General features: G+C 40.3%; 2 protein-coding genes across 11 annotated transcripts in view; one reads left to right on the forward strand and one right to left on the reverse strand.

The window, feature by feature from the left end:
- The first annotated feature begins 297 nt into the window (after window positions 1–297).
- Window positions 298–1,987, forward strand: LOC121592483 (1-acyl-sn-glycerol-3-phosphate acyltransferase gamma-like). Its single transcript, XM_041913968.1, has 4 exons — window positions 298–481; window positions 553–1,085; window positions 1,152–1,509; window positions 1,584–1,987. Exons 1-4 carry the CDS (start codon window positions 298–300, stop codon window positions 1,724–1,726), a joined length of 1,218 nt encoding a protein of 405 aa, XP_041769902.1. The 3' UTR covers window positions 1,727–1,987.
- Window positions 1,988–3,567: 1,580 nt separating this feature from the next.
- Window positions 3,568–17,381, reverse strand: part of LOC121592480 (hornerin) — a 53,796-nt gene continuing 39,982 nt past the window's right edge. For all 10 annotated transcript variants that reach the window (XM_041913960.1, XM_041913959.1, XM_041913957.1 and 7 more), the window contains exon 6: window positions 3,568–17,330. In XM_041913960.1, the coding sequence (XP_041769894.1) occupies window positions 16,986–17,330 (345 nt within the window). In that variant the 3' untranslated portion in view covers window positions 3,568–16,985. The remainder of the gene's footprint in view (window positions 17,331–17,381) is intronic.

The following is a 17,381-nucleotide window of genomic DNA, read 5'->3' on the forward strand; positions in this document are numbered from 1 at the left end:
GTCCCTTCAGACACACGCGCACCCCAAACATACACGATCGTAGTTGTTTCACGCGTTTGCACGCAAGTAGTTTGGCGTTCGTCTTTAGGTTTACATTCTCTCCGTTACATTTGCCTTTTGCGCGGGGCAGCAATACGCGTTTCGTTTAGTACCCGTTTAGTGCAATAACCAGTACGCTAGGCTGTAGACAGAGTGTAGGAACAAGCTTCCCCAAAAAAACAAAAACAAACCCACCTCTCCAAATACTACAATTAGCAGTAAAGTTTAAGTGGATAAGTGTTCGGAAAAGCACACAAAATGGCAGGCTTTCTGTCGATGCTCAAGCAGTCGACGCTTGTACACCTTTGCTTTGCGATTTCATTCTTTACCTCCGGGCTGATCATCAACACCGTGCAGTGCATCCTGTACGTCGGGCTGAAGCCGTTCAACAAGCATCTCTATCGAACGATCGGTTACTATCTTTGCTATTCGTTTTACTCCCGTAAGTAGCAGCGCGTCTGTTGAGGTCTGGCGGTTTGGTCTCAATTTTTGTTCCTTTCCAACCCACCACAGAGCTTGTCTTTCTGGCCGACTGGTGGTCGGACACGAAGCTAAACGTGTACGTTAGCGACGAGGACATGAAGTACTGCGGCACCGAGCACGTGCTGCTGCTGATGAACCACACGTACGAGATCGACTGGCTGCTCGGGTGGATGTTCTGCGAGAAGGTGCGCGTGCTGGGCAACTGCAAAGCGTACGCGAAGAAGGTCATCCAGTACATACCCACCATCGGGTGGGCGTGGAAGTTTGCCGAGTTTGTGTTTCTCGAGCGCTCGTTCGAGAAGGATCGGGAAATCATTGGCCGGCAGATTAACGAAATCCTCGACTATCCCGATCCGGTGTGGCTGCTGCTGAACGCGGAAGGTACGCGCTTTACCGAGCAGAAGCACGAAGCGTCGGTCAAGTTTGCGCAGGAGAAGGGTATGGTGCCGCTGAAGCATCATCTGATCCCGCGCACGAAGGGTTTCACCGCGAGCTTGCCGTTTCTGCGCGAAAAGTGTCCGGCCGTGCTGGACATTCAGCTGGGCATTAGCAAGGACTCGAAGGTACACGGCTAATGGGTGAGATTCAGGTTTTGTGCCGAATTGTGCTAACATTTGCCACAATTCCAGGTTAAGCCCACGATTTTCAACATCCTGAACGGCAAACAGATCGAGGCGCACATGTGCGTGCGCCGTTTCCCCACCGTGACGCTGCCGGAGCGTGAGGAGGACGCCGCCGTCTGGCTGCAGGATCTGTTCCGCGAGAAGGACCGGATGCAGGACAGCTTCCACCGGACCGGCAGCTTCTTTACCGATTCCGGCGTGGCCGAGCGGCCCAAGCTGCAGCTGCACCGCCGACCGACGACGCTCGTCAATACTGCCTTCTGGGTGGTGGCCACCCTTACCCCGATGCTGTACTACCTGGTGATGCTGCTGTTCAGTGGCGAGATTCTGTACTTTTCGATCGGTGCCGGCATTCTCTTTGCCTGTAAGTATTCGATCAAACAATGCGTTTGGATGCGATAAAAAAACACAAAAAATATCTCTCTCTTTCTTTTTTAGTTTACATGCTGATGGTGAAAGCGATCGGTATGTCCAAGATCAGCAAAGCTTCGTCGTACGGTGCGGAAAAGCTGAAAAATGGCCACAGTCCCACCCACGAACCGGTGGAACCGACCGGTGCCGAATCGGCCAAGGATAAGTAGAACCACCAGCAGCACCACCGCCGGCCCCGCCAACAAGCAAACACACACACACACAAAAACTCTATTTACACCCACCCTCTACATACTGAGGCGAGCGCGCGGGCGGAAGTTTTTTGTTGTTTGATGGACAAAAGGAAGAGAGGTACTAGAGAGAAAGAGAGAGAGAGAGAAGCAGGGAAGGCAGCTTTTTTTTGTACATGCCTAGATGCTATATATACATACAAACATACAACGGGATGTGTGGGATATACGCCCAAACGGGAAGGCGAATGTGAGTGCTGGTTTAGCTATTGCGGAGGCATTAGATTTTTCAGGCTGCCCCGGGCTAGCTGTGTTGCAACGGTGTCCTGTCCTGTTTTGTGCCAAACTGTGGCGACGCGTTGTGTGGTAAGGCTACTGCTACTACCCGGTACGAAACACACACACACACACACAAGCAAGCAAGCTGGATGCAGGATCGGAAAGGCGAAGGACCATTTTGAAGGAGAAGGGCAGCTCTCAAACGGGGCAGGGAAAACGGCCGGGGGGAGTGGCAAAAAGGATATATAAGCTATTTTATAACAGTTTATTTATTGGGTCCAAGATCCAGACATATATTGTAGCCGGGCGGAGAAACATCTACCTAAAATACACATCCAACATACAAACAACAAAAAAAACCAATACAGACAGAGAGAACATCATACACAAGCTTTGTAAATTAAGGTACATTTTGAGATGATTGTTGTTTTGCGGATGAACAGAAGGAACGCGTGGGTGAAATCAATAGGAGAAGAGTCGCGTGTAATGCGCAATAGCGATGATGCAAAGCGCACGATGGAGATGCACAAAGCGCGGTAGCGCGTGAAACAATAGGAAGAATCGGCCCCAGAAATGGGGTCGTTTTTGTTTTTTTCCCGTTTTAAGTATGGTTTTTTCTTCTTTCAATTAACTAAGTGAACTTTCTTTTATGAATTTCTTACCCTTACTGTGGCTTACTTGAACACCCGTTTGCATTTCCTATTGGATTGAGGAAATTTAATCATAGGCTACTTAGTTTGACACTTTTACTAGCGGAGAAAAAGTGGGCGTGGCGTGCCGGCTTTTATGGTTAGCCACGCTGAACGCTGATTTTTTTTTGAGAGTGGGAAATTAATATACACAATTTAAAGCACCTCAAAAGTAGGACCTACAGGTGTCCTCAGCTACTAATCAATTTGTCGTCATGTTTTCCCCCTTTTCATAAGCCAACAAAAAACACTTTTACAGTTTGTGTCGTCGGCTAGAGTAATTTATCTTAAGTGAAATTGTTTGTTATAAAGTTACTTTAAATGTTTAACATGCTTCCCCTCCTATACGGTTTTTGATATTACACTTTTTGGTGGCGCACAAAAAAAAAAACAGGGCAGATAGTAGAGGTAGTGCACTCTACAGCAAATGCAAACGGACATTGGGAAAACGTTTCAACCGTTTGAAGCCAAATTTAGCTGCTGATTGCGATGATATTTCGTACAGTTTTTGCACACAAAGAGAGAGAAAGGCGAGCGATTGCTTCCAAAAACTATGCAAAAAGCATTAAAAAATTGTTTGATGTTTGTTGAGCAGGGAAATTACTTTGTCAGTCGTTATTGTTACGATTTTAATTACTTACCTTTGCTTTGGTGGAGGTTTCTTTCACAACCCAGAACGAAATACTACCCAACACACACACACACGCACACCGGGCAAAGGCGTTGGAAATTCGTTTAAAGAGAGAAAGATCGCGTGTGTTTTATTTCTTCTTTTTTTGTTCTTAGCTAAGATTTTTACTAATGTAATGTAAGCAACATAAAAATACCGATTCTGTGTTTTTGACTGTTTTAAATTTCATCATCCTTTCTTTTTTTTTTTCTTCCGCTCTTCTACAACTACTCTATCACCAATATAGATTGGCGGAGTACTACGCGCACAAACAGGAAGAAGTATTTTTTTGAAGCAAACAAAAAAATGTTATAAAAATACAAACACCCATCCTCCCTCTCCTCCCCCCTTGTGACCTTGACGAAACAGTGTGTTAGTAAAAGAATAAATAGTAATAACTATTGCGAAACAAAACAGTGCTGTACGAGCGATGTATGAGCGACTTAACTAAAGAGGAAAATAGGATGAACAGAAAGAAATCATTTACACGCTTTCCACTTTTCTGGTTGTTTTTTTTTTTTTTTGGTTCTTTAACTTTGTTTATTGGCTTGATTTTTGCTGCTTCGCACTGTGATTTTTTATGTGTGTGTTTATGTTTTTTTATACACAAAAAAACATACTCACTTCTCTTTCATATTTCCGTTTTCTTTGTTTTGGTTGCCGTTTTTACTTCTGTTGCATTTACTCCATCTTCGCTTGATTATTGTATGTTTTTGTTTTTTCATTTGTTATAAACAATAATATCATGTTTGAATGAATTTTCCATTTTATTCATGCGCTGGTAATTTATGTTTTGTGTGTATGTTAGTTTGTTTCGTTTTCTTTTGTTTCATTCCAAACATTATCGCCATAGTTAATGATTAATGTAATCAAAGGTTTTGTTTTCGCAACGTTAAAAATATTCGTATTTTCCATTTGCTTCCAATTCTTTTTGTTTAATGCATTCCCTCACCTTTTCCATGTTGTTCTAATTTTTATGTCCTTTTCATTGAAAATGTAATTTTACACTTGTTTTGTTAGTTTAGGTGTGTGTGTGTGTGTGTGTGTGTGTGTGTGTGTGTGTGTGTGTGTGTTTTTGTTTACAATAATGCATTATTTTGTTTTTAAATATATTTTAATTGTTTAAGTACACCGCGGGGCGCTTTTTGTTTTTGCTTGTGCGCTTGTGCGGTTTGGAATTTCTCTCGGCAAACCGAGGTGTGATATATGGTAGGTGCAAAATATCACCCAAAAAAACCTTTTTTCCGACATGTTACCACTTTTCACGGACTTTGGGTTTTGCGCTTTCCGTTCGGCCAGCTTTGCCATTGAACGAAACGAATGTAAAAACAAAAAGTAAACTCGACTGGCATCATTTCTCCGATCTTTCTTTCTTAGTTTAAAGTTTTTAGGATTGCATCTTCCGTTGCTGCATTTATCATGCCATTCCAATAATGGCATGGACGACCACCGTCTAGCGTACGTCAAAGTACTAATTCGCTAATTGTGCTATACTCTATACTCTATGCTCTAAGTTAGACAAAGTTGTTAACGTTCATTTTGCTGTTCGCAGCGACCACTCGCTCGGTCGGTTGTTGTCGTAGTTAAACTACTCACTTAACGATACATGTTGGCTTAATAGCGATTGAAATTAAAAAACAAACAATTAAAAAGAGAAAGCAGAACAAACTAACTAACTAAATGCGCATTAAAATCGGTTCTACACTGATCGTACTGTGTTTCGTTTGACACCTTTTCTTTATTATTACAATTCGTTTCTTTGTTGTTGCCTGCTTGCTGTTTGCCAGTGGTTGGGAATAGTGATTGTTGAGCTACGTTAATTAAAGGTTCTAAAATGTAACGCTATTGATGCTGGCAAAATTCATCTACCTTTTGTTTTCATTTGTCTATGTTTTGATTGTTTTTTTTCCTCTCGTTTTACAGCGACACCTGTGAACCGATTTTCAATGGCACCTATATGTTTCGCGGAAAACAGAAAGTAGTACATCTTCTGTTTCTGTGCTAACAAAACTTAACCCTAAATTCAAAGTGGTACTTGCAAACTATCGCACATCGTGTATTGGTTCTATCGTTTCCCACCAGATGGCGCTAAGTGAATGAATCATTCGCGTTAGATCAAAACTCTAACCGCGCTGACCCCGCCCGTTGTCCCTAGCAACGGAATGCGCAGCAACGTCCGAAACACGTGTGCGCCCGGGGACACGCTAAGTACTGTTGTTGTTTTTGCTACCATCTTGTGTTTTGCATCATATTCGCGCTTCCGCTTCCGCTCAATGCCTAAATTCAGCAATAAAGTACAATAATCTTTCAGTAAAAGTACACAAATGTTACACGCATTTTTAAAACAAATGCTTCCGTTCATTTTCCTTCGCCTTTTTCTTTGCCTGTTTAATTTGTTTTCGCGCCGACCTGTTCTGGCCGATTACGTTTTTACGTTAGTTTGCTCTTCTTTTTTATTCTCCCGCAAGCGAGCACACTACGAGGAGCTTTAGGGATAATTCTTCACCCTAAACTAATCTTCTAACTTCCAAAACAGCACTATGTGTTTGCATTGTTCCACACTAAATGACCAAAGATTAAACAGTACGGGGACGAAACAAACTATAAAAGATCAATTGCTTTTTTTCCCTAAAAAAAAAACACGTGCAACAATCTAATGAATCGATTTTAACGAATTCGGTGCATGCTTTAAATCTCTTCTCTCGTACAAATTAACAAGCTTAAGTAATATACGCTCGCGCTACGGGGCTAGCGCACAAATCGGCAAATCTGTTGTTTCCTTTCTAAATGCGCTTAAGTTCAAAAATGTTTGCGATCTGTTAATATTTACCCCTCATTTCTCCCTCACTGCACTGGACAAATGCATTTCGTACGCTGCCACCGGTTTAAAATCTGATGTAGCCATTTTAACATGTTCGCTTGGCTTTTACTTTACTATAATTACTCGTTTACTTTACTTACTCCTTCGGCCTCGGCTTTAGCGTTAGTGTTCAAAAAATGTTTACCAAAAACACCTATAATATATGTTCGAGGCTATAATTGTTATGTTAGTTGAGTTTTGTTTTGTATGGTTTTTGCTTCTGCTTTTGTTTTTTCTTGGTTTTGTTTTTATCAGTTTAGTTGCTAAACGCCATATGTTTGGTTATCGTTTTGATATTTTAGTGTTTTTCCCCCACTTTATAACAGTAACGGAACAGCTGATTCACTTTTCTCTTTTCCATTCTCCATTTTTTCGAGTTGTTTGCATTTGTTTTTAATATCAGTATAGGAGCAGACAGCTTTCTCCCCTTTTCTACGCTTGGCAAACGCATAAAGAAACAGTTTCAAGATTAATTCAACAAACACTTACTATTTAGTTTAATGTTTCAATGTTGCTTTGTGTTAAAGAAGTAGGTAAATATAAAAATGAGAAATTGCTTTCTTTTACCATCTACTTCCCGATTACTTCCTGCTCCCTTCTGCTCCCTTTTCAGCAGTGTAATAAGTTTATTTCATTTAATTGTGTCTTAGTTTATGTTTAACTTTTTTTTAGTTGGAAAGGTTTGTTCTTCTTTAAATTTGATTTTAGCTTGAGAGAATTAAGTATATAGCATTGTGGGGAGCAACGAACAGGTGGAAGGAAACATGGAAAACCATGGCATGCTTAGAGGCGTTTACAAGTTTATACTATACAAGAGTGTTCATTATGTTACGGTTCCTCGTTTTTAACTCGCTTTTTCTTCTTCTTCTTTCTCCTCTTCGTTTTCTTGATTAATTTTTCTCCCACTAAATATGTTCACACTTTTGTAAATGTTTAAGCTTAAAAATGTAAATATGATAAATATTGATTTAGTGGTTTTGTTTTTGCCTTTTCTGTTTTACTGTTCCACTTTTCGGCTGTTTATGTTTTGCGTCTTTGCATTAGTGTGTGTGTGCTTTTTGATGTACTTTTGTTTTATTCTCTTTTCATTTCATTATTTATTCGCTTCTCTATTCGTTTATGCTGTTCTAATTTGCATTTTTCCAGTGTTTTTTTATGTTTATTTGCTTGCAAAAAGGAATATTTGCGTTTAGAGTTCGGCCTCTTTGTTGGTTTATTATAAACTCTTATTTTGTAAACAAATGTTTAGCTTTTTTTCATAAACCATTTCTTTTGCCTTTGATGTTAGTTGCGGTGTTGTTGTTGTTTTAGCTTCAAATTTCTCCTGTGCCCTCTGCTTGCTTTCTTCATCTGTTCACATTTATTATATGCATGCCATTTATGTATGTATATTGCGTTATATATGTACGATTTTTGTTTTGTTTTATTTCCACATTCATATCAACGTTCCCTTTGTGTATACAAAATAGCCGGAGAAACTGTAAAAATGTTAACTAATGTTTATTTCTTCTTCTTCTTCTTCTTCTTCTTCTCCTTCTTCTTCTCCTTCTTCTTCTCCTTCTTCTTCTTTCTCTTCTCTTCGGCATTCGGATTTATCCCTCCGCACGTGCTGGGTAGTGTTGTAGTGTGTAGTGTTGGCGTGAAGGATCGCATGGCGTTATGATAACATTTTATGCTTCTTTTACGTCTTTCTTTTCTTCTATTCGTCTTTTATTTACCGTTGGATTACTTTTATATTTACTTTTGTTCTATTTCTTGTTATTTTACTCCACTTTTCGTTAACAGATTTCGTTACGAAATCGTTTACTTTCTACCATTTTCTTTTTTATCATTTAGCTTTCGCTAACCCAAACCACCCCCAACAAAACTCACCTGCTGCTTATCTTGTTCACGTAGTTTTACGTTAATGTACTTGGTTTTGCTATTGCTACTTGTGTTACCATTGTGAGGTGGACTTAATCGTTACCATTATGCATTAGCTAAGTGTATGTATAAGTTTATAGTAGCTTGATACAGCGATCCAGTGGAGTCGCTTTTTCTTCTGTTTAACGCTCTCAATGGGTTTTACTTTTAGGGTTAATGTGAATGCATTCCATATTCAAACGCTCAACGTATCTCCACGTGCACAGCGAGTGGCTTTCTTTCCCATCGCTTGAAGTGGTCAAGTGTTGCTAGTCCGTTGCTACAGCAACTTTAGGGATTAATGGGCTGGATTGGCTGGATTTGATTCGAAGTGGGAAGGTGTTTGCACTGCTTATGGATTATGATTTAATGCACCGCGCCCTTGCTGGTGTAGCATTCTTCATTGATTGATAACGTTGGGTGTAGACTTATTTAGTGGAACGTTTAGCACTCTATATCTCTAATATGATAGCATTTAATCAGAGTGTTTCTGTGTTTGTGTTTTTTGTTTCAGTTTTTCGCTTCAGATCGCTTCGCACTGAAAGTACAATAAACGCCACACCACACCCACCGACCTATATTAAAGTATGGTGCTCACCTTCCATTAAAACTGGAGGATGAACGAATGTTAACTCTAAATTTCACATCACAAGTTCGAAGGAAATAGGTGCGTGCTGGGGCGCGGCCTGTTTGCCATCCGTTTGCAATTGCATTTGCACACCAATGGCAAAACGTTGCGCCAAGCGCGCCATCATCAACGCAAACAATGTTTCTGTTAAGGTTTTGTAGATTTGGTTCGGTTATTCGGTTTCTTTTTCTTTTTGTATGTGCGGGCAACTCGGGGCTCTGTAGGATATATTAATATATTGATATTGTTTTAGAGCTGAACGTTTTGTTTTCCTTTTGGCTGCTACATATCGGGGAATCGAACAGCACACCGGGACAGACGCAGAAAGTGCTGCACAGTGTTGTTTTTTTTTTTCCTAGGAACTCGTCTGAACGGCGACGCATGCAATTGGCATGATGCTGCCCACAAAAAACGTCTTCTTCTTCTACTTCTGCTTCTTCTATCGCTAGGTAACAACACAAACAGCTTTAAAACGCGCTAACAAATCACTTCTAAGAACAGGGCAAATCTTGCGGGTAAGTATCAAACCGTAGCAACAGTGCAATAATAACATCCCTAACAAACGGCGCATCGAGAGCTTCTAAAGCGTGTAAATGGGCGCAGCTGGGAGAAGAATCTACGATACGATCGGTTCGGTTTAGTAGTGTAGTAGTGCTGCTTTTGTTTACTGCTAAGAGTGGATTTAAACGTAAAAAACGATCCGTTAGATGATCATTCACATGTTAGTATTAGTTTTTTTTTAACGCTGTGTACGGCATTGTGTAAGAGAGTGTATAAATGATGATTATTAGTTGTTGTTTTGTTTTGTTTGTTTCCTTCTTTAGGTTGCTCTTGAACAGGCTCTGTATATATATAGCGAATACACATGAAAGTTAACTACAAGTATTGTTTTTTTTTTTTCTCTTAAAAAGGCACTTTTACTCTAGTAGCAAACGAAGTGAACTCCTCACTAGCAAATGACAAAATCGCAAACCGGGCCTGTGCTAATAGTCGTCTGTGGCGCTTTTTCTGCTGCTTTCTGTCCATGTTGTCTGTTTCTTATTCCCCGATACGCAGCGAAAAAGAAAAACGATCTTATTGTTGTTTTTTTTTTTTGCAAGGAAACTGGGAGCGACTCAAAAAGGGCAAACTAACCAAACGCTCTGAATTGGTCTAATTGTTGCAAGATCATGATTAGAGGTTCGAGCTTCCTAACCCTCCCTAATGAGTTCCGCCAAATGGGTCGCCGGCCCTAATATGCTCGCTCTCGCTATCTAAACACTGTATAAGATGATATAGATTGTTCGTGGCTGCTTTTTCCTCCTTACGTCTATACTACTGCTGTACGGTGTGTATCTGCTGCTGCCTCGTTTACGCAGCTTGGAGGCGCACAAACAGGGGTTGGTCGAATGCTTCGCACACTTTCGCCTATTATGGCACTGGCATTGCGGGCAAAAATTGTTAACAAACCAACGGGTGGGGAGGAAGTGTGGCTGAAGGTTTAAGCTATGCACACTATTTTCTTTTAAAGTTACCACAATTTACACTCTCATGCAGTTTAATGGGGTAGCTATTCTTATTTAGTTTATGTTTTTTTTTTATCATTTTCACATCAGATTTGCTCGTTTTTAAATCGTACACGTGTGCGGCCAGTTATTTTGCTTTCTCTTAAGTTGATTTTACTTCATTAACAATGTTTACGCTTTTTTTTTGGTTTGGTTTTACGTCGCCTAACTCCTACTTCTAAGATTGCCGCCGCCTGGTAGTTCAACATTGATAACACTATTCGGTCGGTCGTTTTGTTGCTTTTACTCTATTCGATACGAATGAATAATGATGATGTAAATGGAGTAAGTAGTAAATCGCTAGCCAGTTACAGCGCCAAATGCTGGCGTGCCGTTTTTTTTAGTATGATTTTTAGTTATACTAGAATGAAGTTTAGTTTAGTTTAGTCACACTTTTCCACGATGTAATGGTGTGTTTGATTGTTGTTCAATGCGCACTTAACACAGTACAACCCTTCCGTTTTCTTTTTGAGCTGGTAGCTAGCCTTATTTGCTATTAGAGCACGAAGACAACTGAAAAAGAAAACAAAAGGAAACAGTTAATAACAAATAAAGGAAATAGATAATAATGAAATAGAAATAACAAATTGAATCATAACTGCATAATAAACTATGTGATATTATAACAAACGAAGGCAAGGAAAAGAAAACAAAGGAAAATAAACGACATAACAACAAGAAAAAAACAGAAAAAAGAAAGGAGCTTAATTTCAACGCTAGTAACTCTTGTATTTCCGATCGGGTCAGTTTAACTTGGTACGGTATTTTTAAACGCTTTACTAAATACTTCTCGCCACACGCTGCTGCTGTTACCAATCGAACCATCTCTGCTAAAGCCATTACAATTTCCCCTTCGATTGGTGATTTTTATAACGCGACAATTGAATGATTATTTGCGATGCATTGCCTAACTCTGGCGCCTAAGTTAAAAACAAACGGAAGCAAGTATTTGGAGGAAAAAATGTATCTGTATGTGTGTGTGTGTGTGTGTGTGTGTTTTAATCTTTAAACCCAGTTAGTAAACGAAACGATATCTATCTATCCCTGTTGCTTATACATATATAGTTCATACCATTGCGAAACCGTTGCACAAACGAAACAATACCGAATTGGGCGGTACAAGCGAAGATATCATACGAAAATGGGTGTTGGGTGTGTAAATAAGTTAAACTGTTCGTTTAAAGGAACACAGAGTATAAGAGGAAAGGTAACAACAGAACAAATCGCCTAGCAGTAGCAAGCAGTAATAAAATAGAAGAATTGCGCTGGTGGGCGAGAGGTTTTGCGCTTGAGAGCGCATTGGTGGCGTACGACTAAACGAGTGGTGTAAGTAAAATAATAATAATAATAATAAAATATCGATCAACAATCAACGCGAAAAAGATCAACTACACTAAACGCTAAAAATTGTATTAAATTCCTATTCCGGGTGGTGGTTTTTGAGCTACAACACGCACACACACACAACACAAACGTACACGCTGTGTTATGATTGGGAAAAACGGGGGTTGTGGTTAAGCGCTGTTATTGTAATAGTATAATAGTTTATAGGAAGGAGAAAGAACAAACAAAAAATCCGAACGTTCGACGTTCATCAACGCATCGCGCTTAAACGGGCTGCGTAAAACGCAGCTTTAAATTTCCACCTTTCCTATCAAGCTCAAACGAACCTGTAACACGCAAATCGCTAGTGACAGAGTGTGTGAAATACGGGAAAATATATAATATAATATGTATAAAAAGCGTCTTTAAGAGCTAATAACATAATTTCATGTTTCTTCACTATCTTGTCTTCGTCGTCGTCATTTCACTCTATCGACACTGCTTCTCCTTCCTGCTCGTCCTAAACGTCGCTCAAAGGGGACCAGTAATGTTTAGAAAACTATAGGCTTTTGCTATGCATCGCTACACACTAATTCTACCCCCTTTTGGTTACCCGCTGCAGAACTCGAAAACAATATCAGAAGCACAAAACAAAACAAACAAAAACAGACAGACAAACGCTGTAAAATGGGAACCGAAGGTATGATACAGAGCGTTAAATTTAGCAGCAAAGTCGAACAGGATAATCAAATTGAAGTACAAAATACAAGGGGCAGTAAACAAATGGCAAAACAAAACACTCACGCCAGCTCTTTTGGATTGATTTTTTCTCTTCTCACCGTGTGATTGATCGTGTTTTTCTTCGGGTTGCTTTGTGGTTTGTCTTTTCGTGATCATGCCCGCCGCGATCGCGTGGTTGTTGTTGCGCTGAAACCCACTGGGAAAACGTGTTTTTTGTTGTTTGTTTTTTTTTTGTTGTTATTTTGTTTCATCTTGTATTGTTTTTTTTTTTTGTTAAGAGTTGTTTTGTCTATTGCTTCCATTTACCTAGTTGTTTCATTTCATAGTTTTTTGTTTGTTTGTTTGTTTATCCACCGTTCTGGTTGTACATATAATACGTTAATAGCCATCTCGTTCAGATTCTATATATGTCTCTCTTCTGCTTAACTTCCGAATAATAAAAATATATATATACTTTTTTTGTTTCAAATATATGTTTATAGGTATGTATATATCCTTGTTTTTTTTTCTTCATATATATATATTAAATGTTAACTCTGTTTCATCCATCTCATCCATCCTTTATGCACTTTTGTATGTCGCCGTGTATAGAAGTTGGGAGGGAGAAGGATATACCAATGTATAAATGATGCTAATTATGTGTGTCTCTGCGTGTTTCTTTAATGTTTTGTTTCCGTTTTGTTGTTACTGTTGCTTTCCTTTGTAAACTATATGAACTACAAATTGGACTCATTAGTCACACACATCATTCGCTTGTTTGTGTTTGTTTCGATTTGTTTAGTGTTTGTTTTCTTCTTCAAGTGTATAGTTGTGATTTGCTTTTTGCATATGTTTGCTTTGCCGGTTTTACTATCTTGCTAGCTCGCACCGTTACCCGTCGTATTAGCTAGAAGAGGAAATGATTAATTTTCCCTCCATCTCGATTGGCTGTCTTTCATGTGTAACATCTTTCATCATCAACGTTTTGTTCCAATGGCTTGTAAAAGCTTGCTACTATTATGCTACTACTACATACTACGACTACTACTACTAGTAGTGCTTCGCCATTAATGCTTCCCCGTCTTACAACAGTTCTGACAAAATTAACGGAGCAAATTTCGCTAACGTTCTTGCGTTACGCATACTCACTAGACAATATTGCAAGCCTAACACAGAATCTCATCATTGATTATCCTCGTACCCCTTCTCGGCGTGATTGGCGGCGAAGCGATGGGAATCATTAAATTGATTCACTTAGTTTATCGTAATACACAGTAGTGTGGTTACACAATCATGTTCTTGATTTCTTTTTCAAACGAAAAACTTCCGAGTGTCGAAATCTTAACAAAGTTCTGGTTCCGCATCCTGACCACTCTGTTTGTTTTGCATTTTGCAAAATTCTTCTCGCTATTTCGGACAAACAAACGGTGTGCATTGTGTTCCCGGGGAACTGAACTCTTCGCTCACTCACTTCCGTGGTTTTTTTTTTTTTTTGCTCAGTCGAGGATAAAAGTGTGTGAACGTTTCTCAAACGCTGAACAGCAGAATCGTTTCCTACGAAATAAATAGAATATTTTTACAAAATGTATACCATTCACCAACAACCCATTGGGTTTAAGAAAGGAAGTAAAGAAAAACGAGTATAATTATTCTTGCCCTGACTGCTGCACGCGCCCGTGAAAAGCGTCTTTGACTGAAAAGCTATCCCAGGGGTAAGCAGTCGGCAAGCTTGTGGTATAAATGATTAAACTTCTTTCCAAACAGCAAACAGTTCCACCGAAAAGCGCACAGGGGATATAACTTATCAACAGTTGGGAAAGGGTTTGCATACGTAGCGCAAAGTAACAAAGAGGCGGTTATATCGTTAGTACATTAGTTAAAACAATCTGCTCGCTAGTCTGATCTTCGCCAACGTCACTTTGCTGAGCGGAAACAAAACAAGCTACCTATTGTATATATGTAGAATAACATCGGATGCTAATAAAATTACATGATGCATTTGTGCCGAATTGATGGCAAATAGCATCATCGAACCACGCTGGCACAACACGCGCTTCAGCGCGAATGTGTCTGTGTGTGAGCTTCCGACTAACCGTCATTCCAGTTTACATCGTAAACAAATGGCCTCCTTCCTGGCACGAAACTTTCCTATCCCCCCCCCCCCCCCCCTCTGTCCTTCATTTGCTAGACTCGCGAGTATGAAAACACCACCATTTGCGAGCATTGGAGCGGTTAGAGGGCATGGATGCAAACCGCAAAGTCTGTTCGTTTGTTAACGTTCCGAGCGCGAACAGTCCGGGCCGATGGGCAGCTCGGCATTTAAGGTAAGTGGTAATAATAATTTCGCTACTAACTTTACACCATTTTGCTACTCCTTTTTCTCATCCTCCTGCACGCTCTTTTTGTGTAAAACCACAAAAGATCAGGAACGGAAAAATCGATCATTCCCTATCCACTAGAGTACGTTTGCATGTGGTTTGTGTTTCTGTTTAGCGTAGCATCATAATAGTCTGTTTGTCTTCTGTCTAAGGTGTATATGCACGGGTGGTTTGTGACTTTGTTTTTTTTTTTTTACTAGAATATACAATATACTCTAATGAACAAGCGCGGGCTGCCTCGCACGCATAAACGAGTTCCGGAGAGTATCTGGCACACCGGTTGCCGGTGTTTAAATTGGACTATTAACTGTAAATCACACTCACACAATCAATCCCGCGCCATCGTTACTGTCAAAGAGGGTTCCAATTTGCTACACTGTACATTCGTATAAGAGCATTTATATGTGATTTTCATTCTTCACTCTTTTGCTAGTGTAACTAGTATCATTTCATCGCATGAAAGTGTGACCTCGGATACAATTAAGCTAGGTGGCTGCTTCACGCCGTCGCGCACGTGTTGGGGTAACAACAATTCTCAACGCTGCAAACGGATATATGCTGCGCGGGTAAGAGTAACTTATTTTCAAACATAAGTGTCAGTACTGTTTCTTGTCGGCAATGAAACAGTAGATGTCAGTAGATGTATTTGGGGGGCCATCGGGGCACTACTAATCACGGGCAGTCGGAACGAAAGTTTAGAGTATTGTATAGCTCCGGATTGTAAAATCAATTACTCGTTTTCTCTTTAATTTCTCGCCCTCCTTCTCTCTTACCGTGCTGAGCAATGGGGAAAATGTATGCTAAAATTACTAATGTAGTTGTAACATCTTATAACATAGCTTTGCTTTTTCTAAAATCAAAAGCAAGCGCTTTCAACGCAACTCGTCACTCAATAACTGTGTGTAATCCATATAACGATTAATGTGTTCATGATGCTACGGTATGTATACATATATAATATTTAAAAAGAAAACAAACAAACAATGATAAAATTTGTAAACTGCTACCCAAGCATTCTACTACGGTCTAAAAAGCTTTATAAGCGATAAAAAAGAAGAAGAAGAAAAACAAGTTTAAACTGTGCTTGTGTGTTAATCACCTAGTAACATTATCTAGAGCAGGGACAGTGTAGTATCCCTTCACAGAACAATCCTTCGCTCGCAAACAGTGTCGTTGGGAGCAAGTGTGTCGTTAAAATTATATCCTCACTATTAGCCTGAATTCCCGGAGCACGCACGGTTAAGCATATATTGCGTGTAAATTGAGCTAGAAAAAGACTGCTAACGCGTGAACGCATGTTGAACAATGTGGTACTCACTGTTCGGTGCCTCCACCCCGTCCCGTTTGGAAATAGGAAAGGTATTAGTAATAACACGATATACTGTTTCCATTAATTCAAAAAAGGTCTACTAGTGTTCTCATCGTTGAGCGATTGGGGATTATGTTTTAAAGCAGAGTAGAATGGAAAACAAGACAAAAAAAACCTCTGTTCAGCAACGCATTCTTTTTAACGTATTTAAGGCATTTCACAATCGTGCCAGTCCATCTTGGCGATTCAGTATCGGAGCACAGTTTCATTCATCCTTTTCCCTTCCTTCCAAATTGTCTTTCTCTATCGAAACTAGCACACAACAATAATCATAAAAAAAAGCTGATTACCTTAACCGATTCTAAATTAACGTTATTCACAGATCAGTCCATGATCCTTTCTATGCAGGAATTAAACATTAACCAAAAAGCAAAATGTTTAAACACATTTCTTAGCAAAAACTACACGGGGGAAAAAAAAGAACCAAACTCATTTCTCGACAGCTCGAGCTGATCGCTTTTCAACCGGTTTTGCAATATGTAAAAATACAACAGAACAAAATTTCTTTAAGCAAACCCTATCGCGGCAGCTAATGCTCTCCCCCACAGGAGGCTCCTAGTATAGGTACGGCAACTTTCGCCGTAAATCTCTCTCTCTCTCTCTCTCTTTTTAGCGAGTAAGGAGAGACGGAGAAAGAACGAGTTGTGAAACAGACTGAACTGATGTAACTTACACTACGTTCGGTTGGCAACGTTCGACGTCCGAACGTCTCAAATCCGCAATTGATTCGTCATTAGCATTAAAAAAAAAAAACAAACAAACCCACTCCCCCAAACACACACACAGACAGTATTGGATTGTATCCTACAGATATGGTCTGGCTTGGGCGGCCGCCACTATTGCTGCCACTAGCCGCATTCCCGCCAGCTCCCTGTGTTATATGCCATTCTCGTCGATCACCGACTTGAGGCGCTGCTCCAGCTCGCGCATATCATCCGCAATGTCGTACGCATCCTCGCAGCTGCTACCCTTGCTGGTGTTGAGGCTGCTCAGCAGCGGATCGTTAGCGCCGGCCTGATCCAGCCCGACGACGCCCGACATCGGTTTGAGGCTGGGCAGCTCGAGCAGATTGTTCCACAGCGATGCAGCCGACTGGTCGACGTGAAGCGATACACCTCCATCGGAGCCACCGGCAGACGATACGACCGACGGGGACGATGAGGCCGTCACGGAGGTAAGAATTGCCGAGGACGTAATACCCGCCACGGAAGATGATTGAATCTTGAATGAAAAAAAGGTAATTAGTAAAATGAATGTTTTAGCCGGCTTTTT

Source organism: Anopheles merus, chromosome 2L (assembly GCF_017562075.2).
Source record: "Anopheles merus strain MAF chromosome 2L, AmerM5.1, whole genome shotgun sequence".
Classification (NCBI taxonomy): domain Eukaryota; kingdom Metazoa; phylum Arthropoda; class Insecta; order Diptera; family Culicidae; genus Anopheles; species Anopheles merus.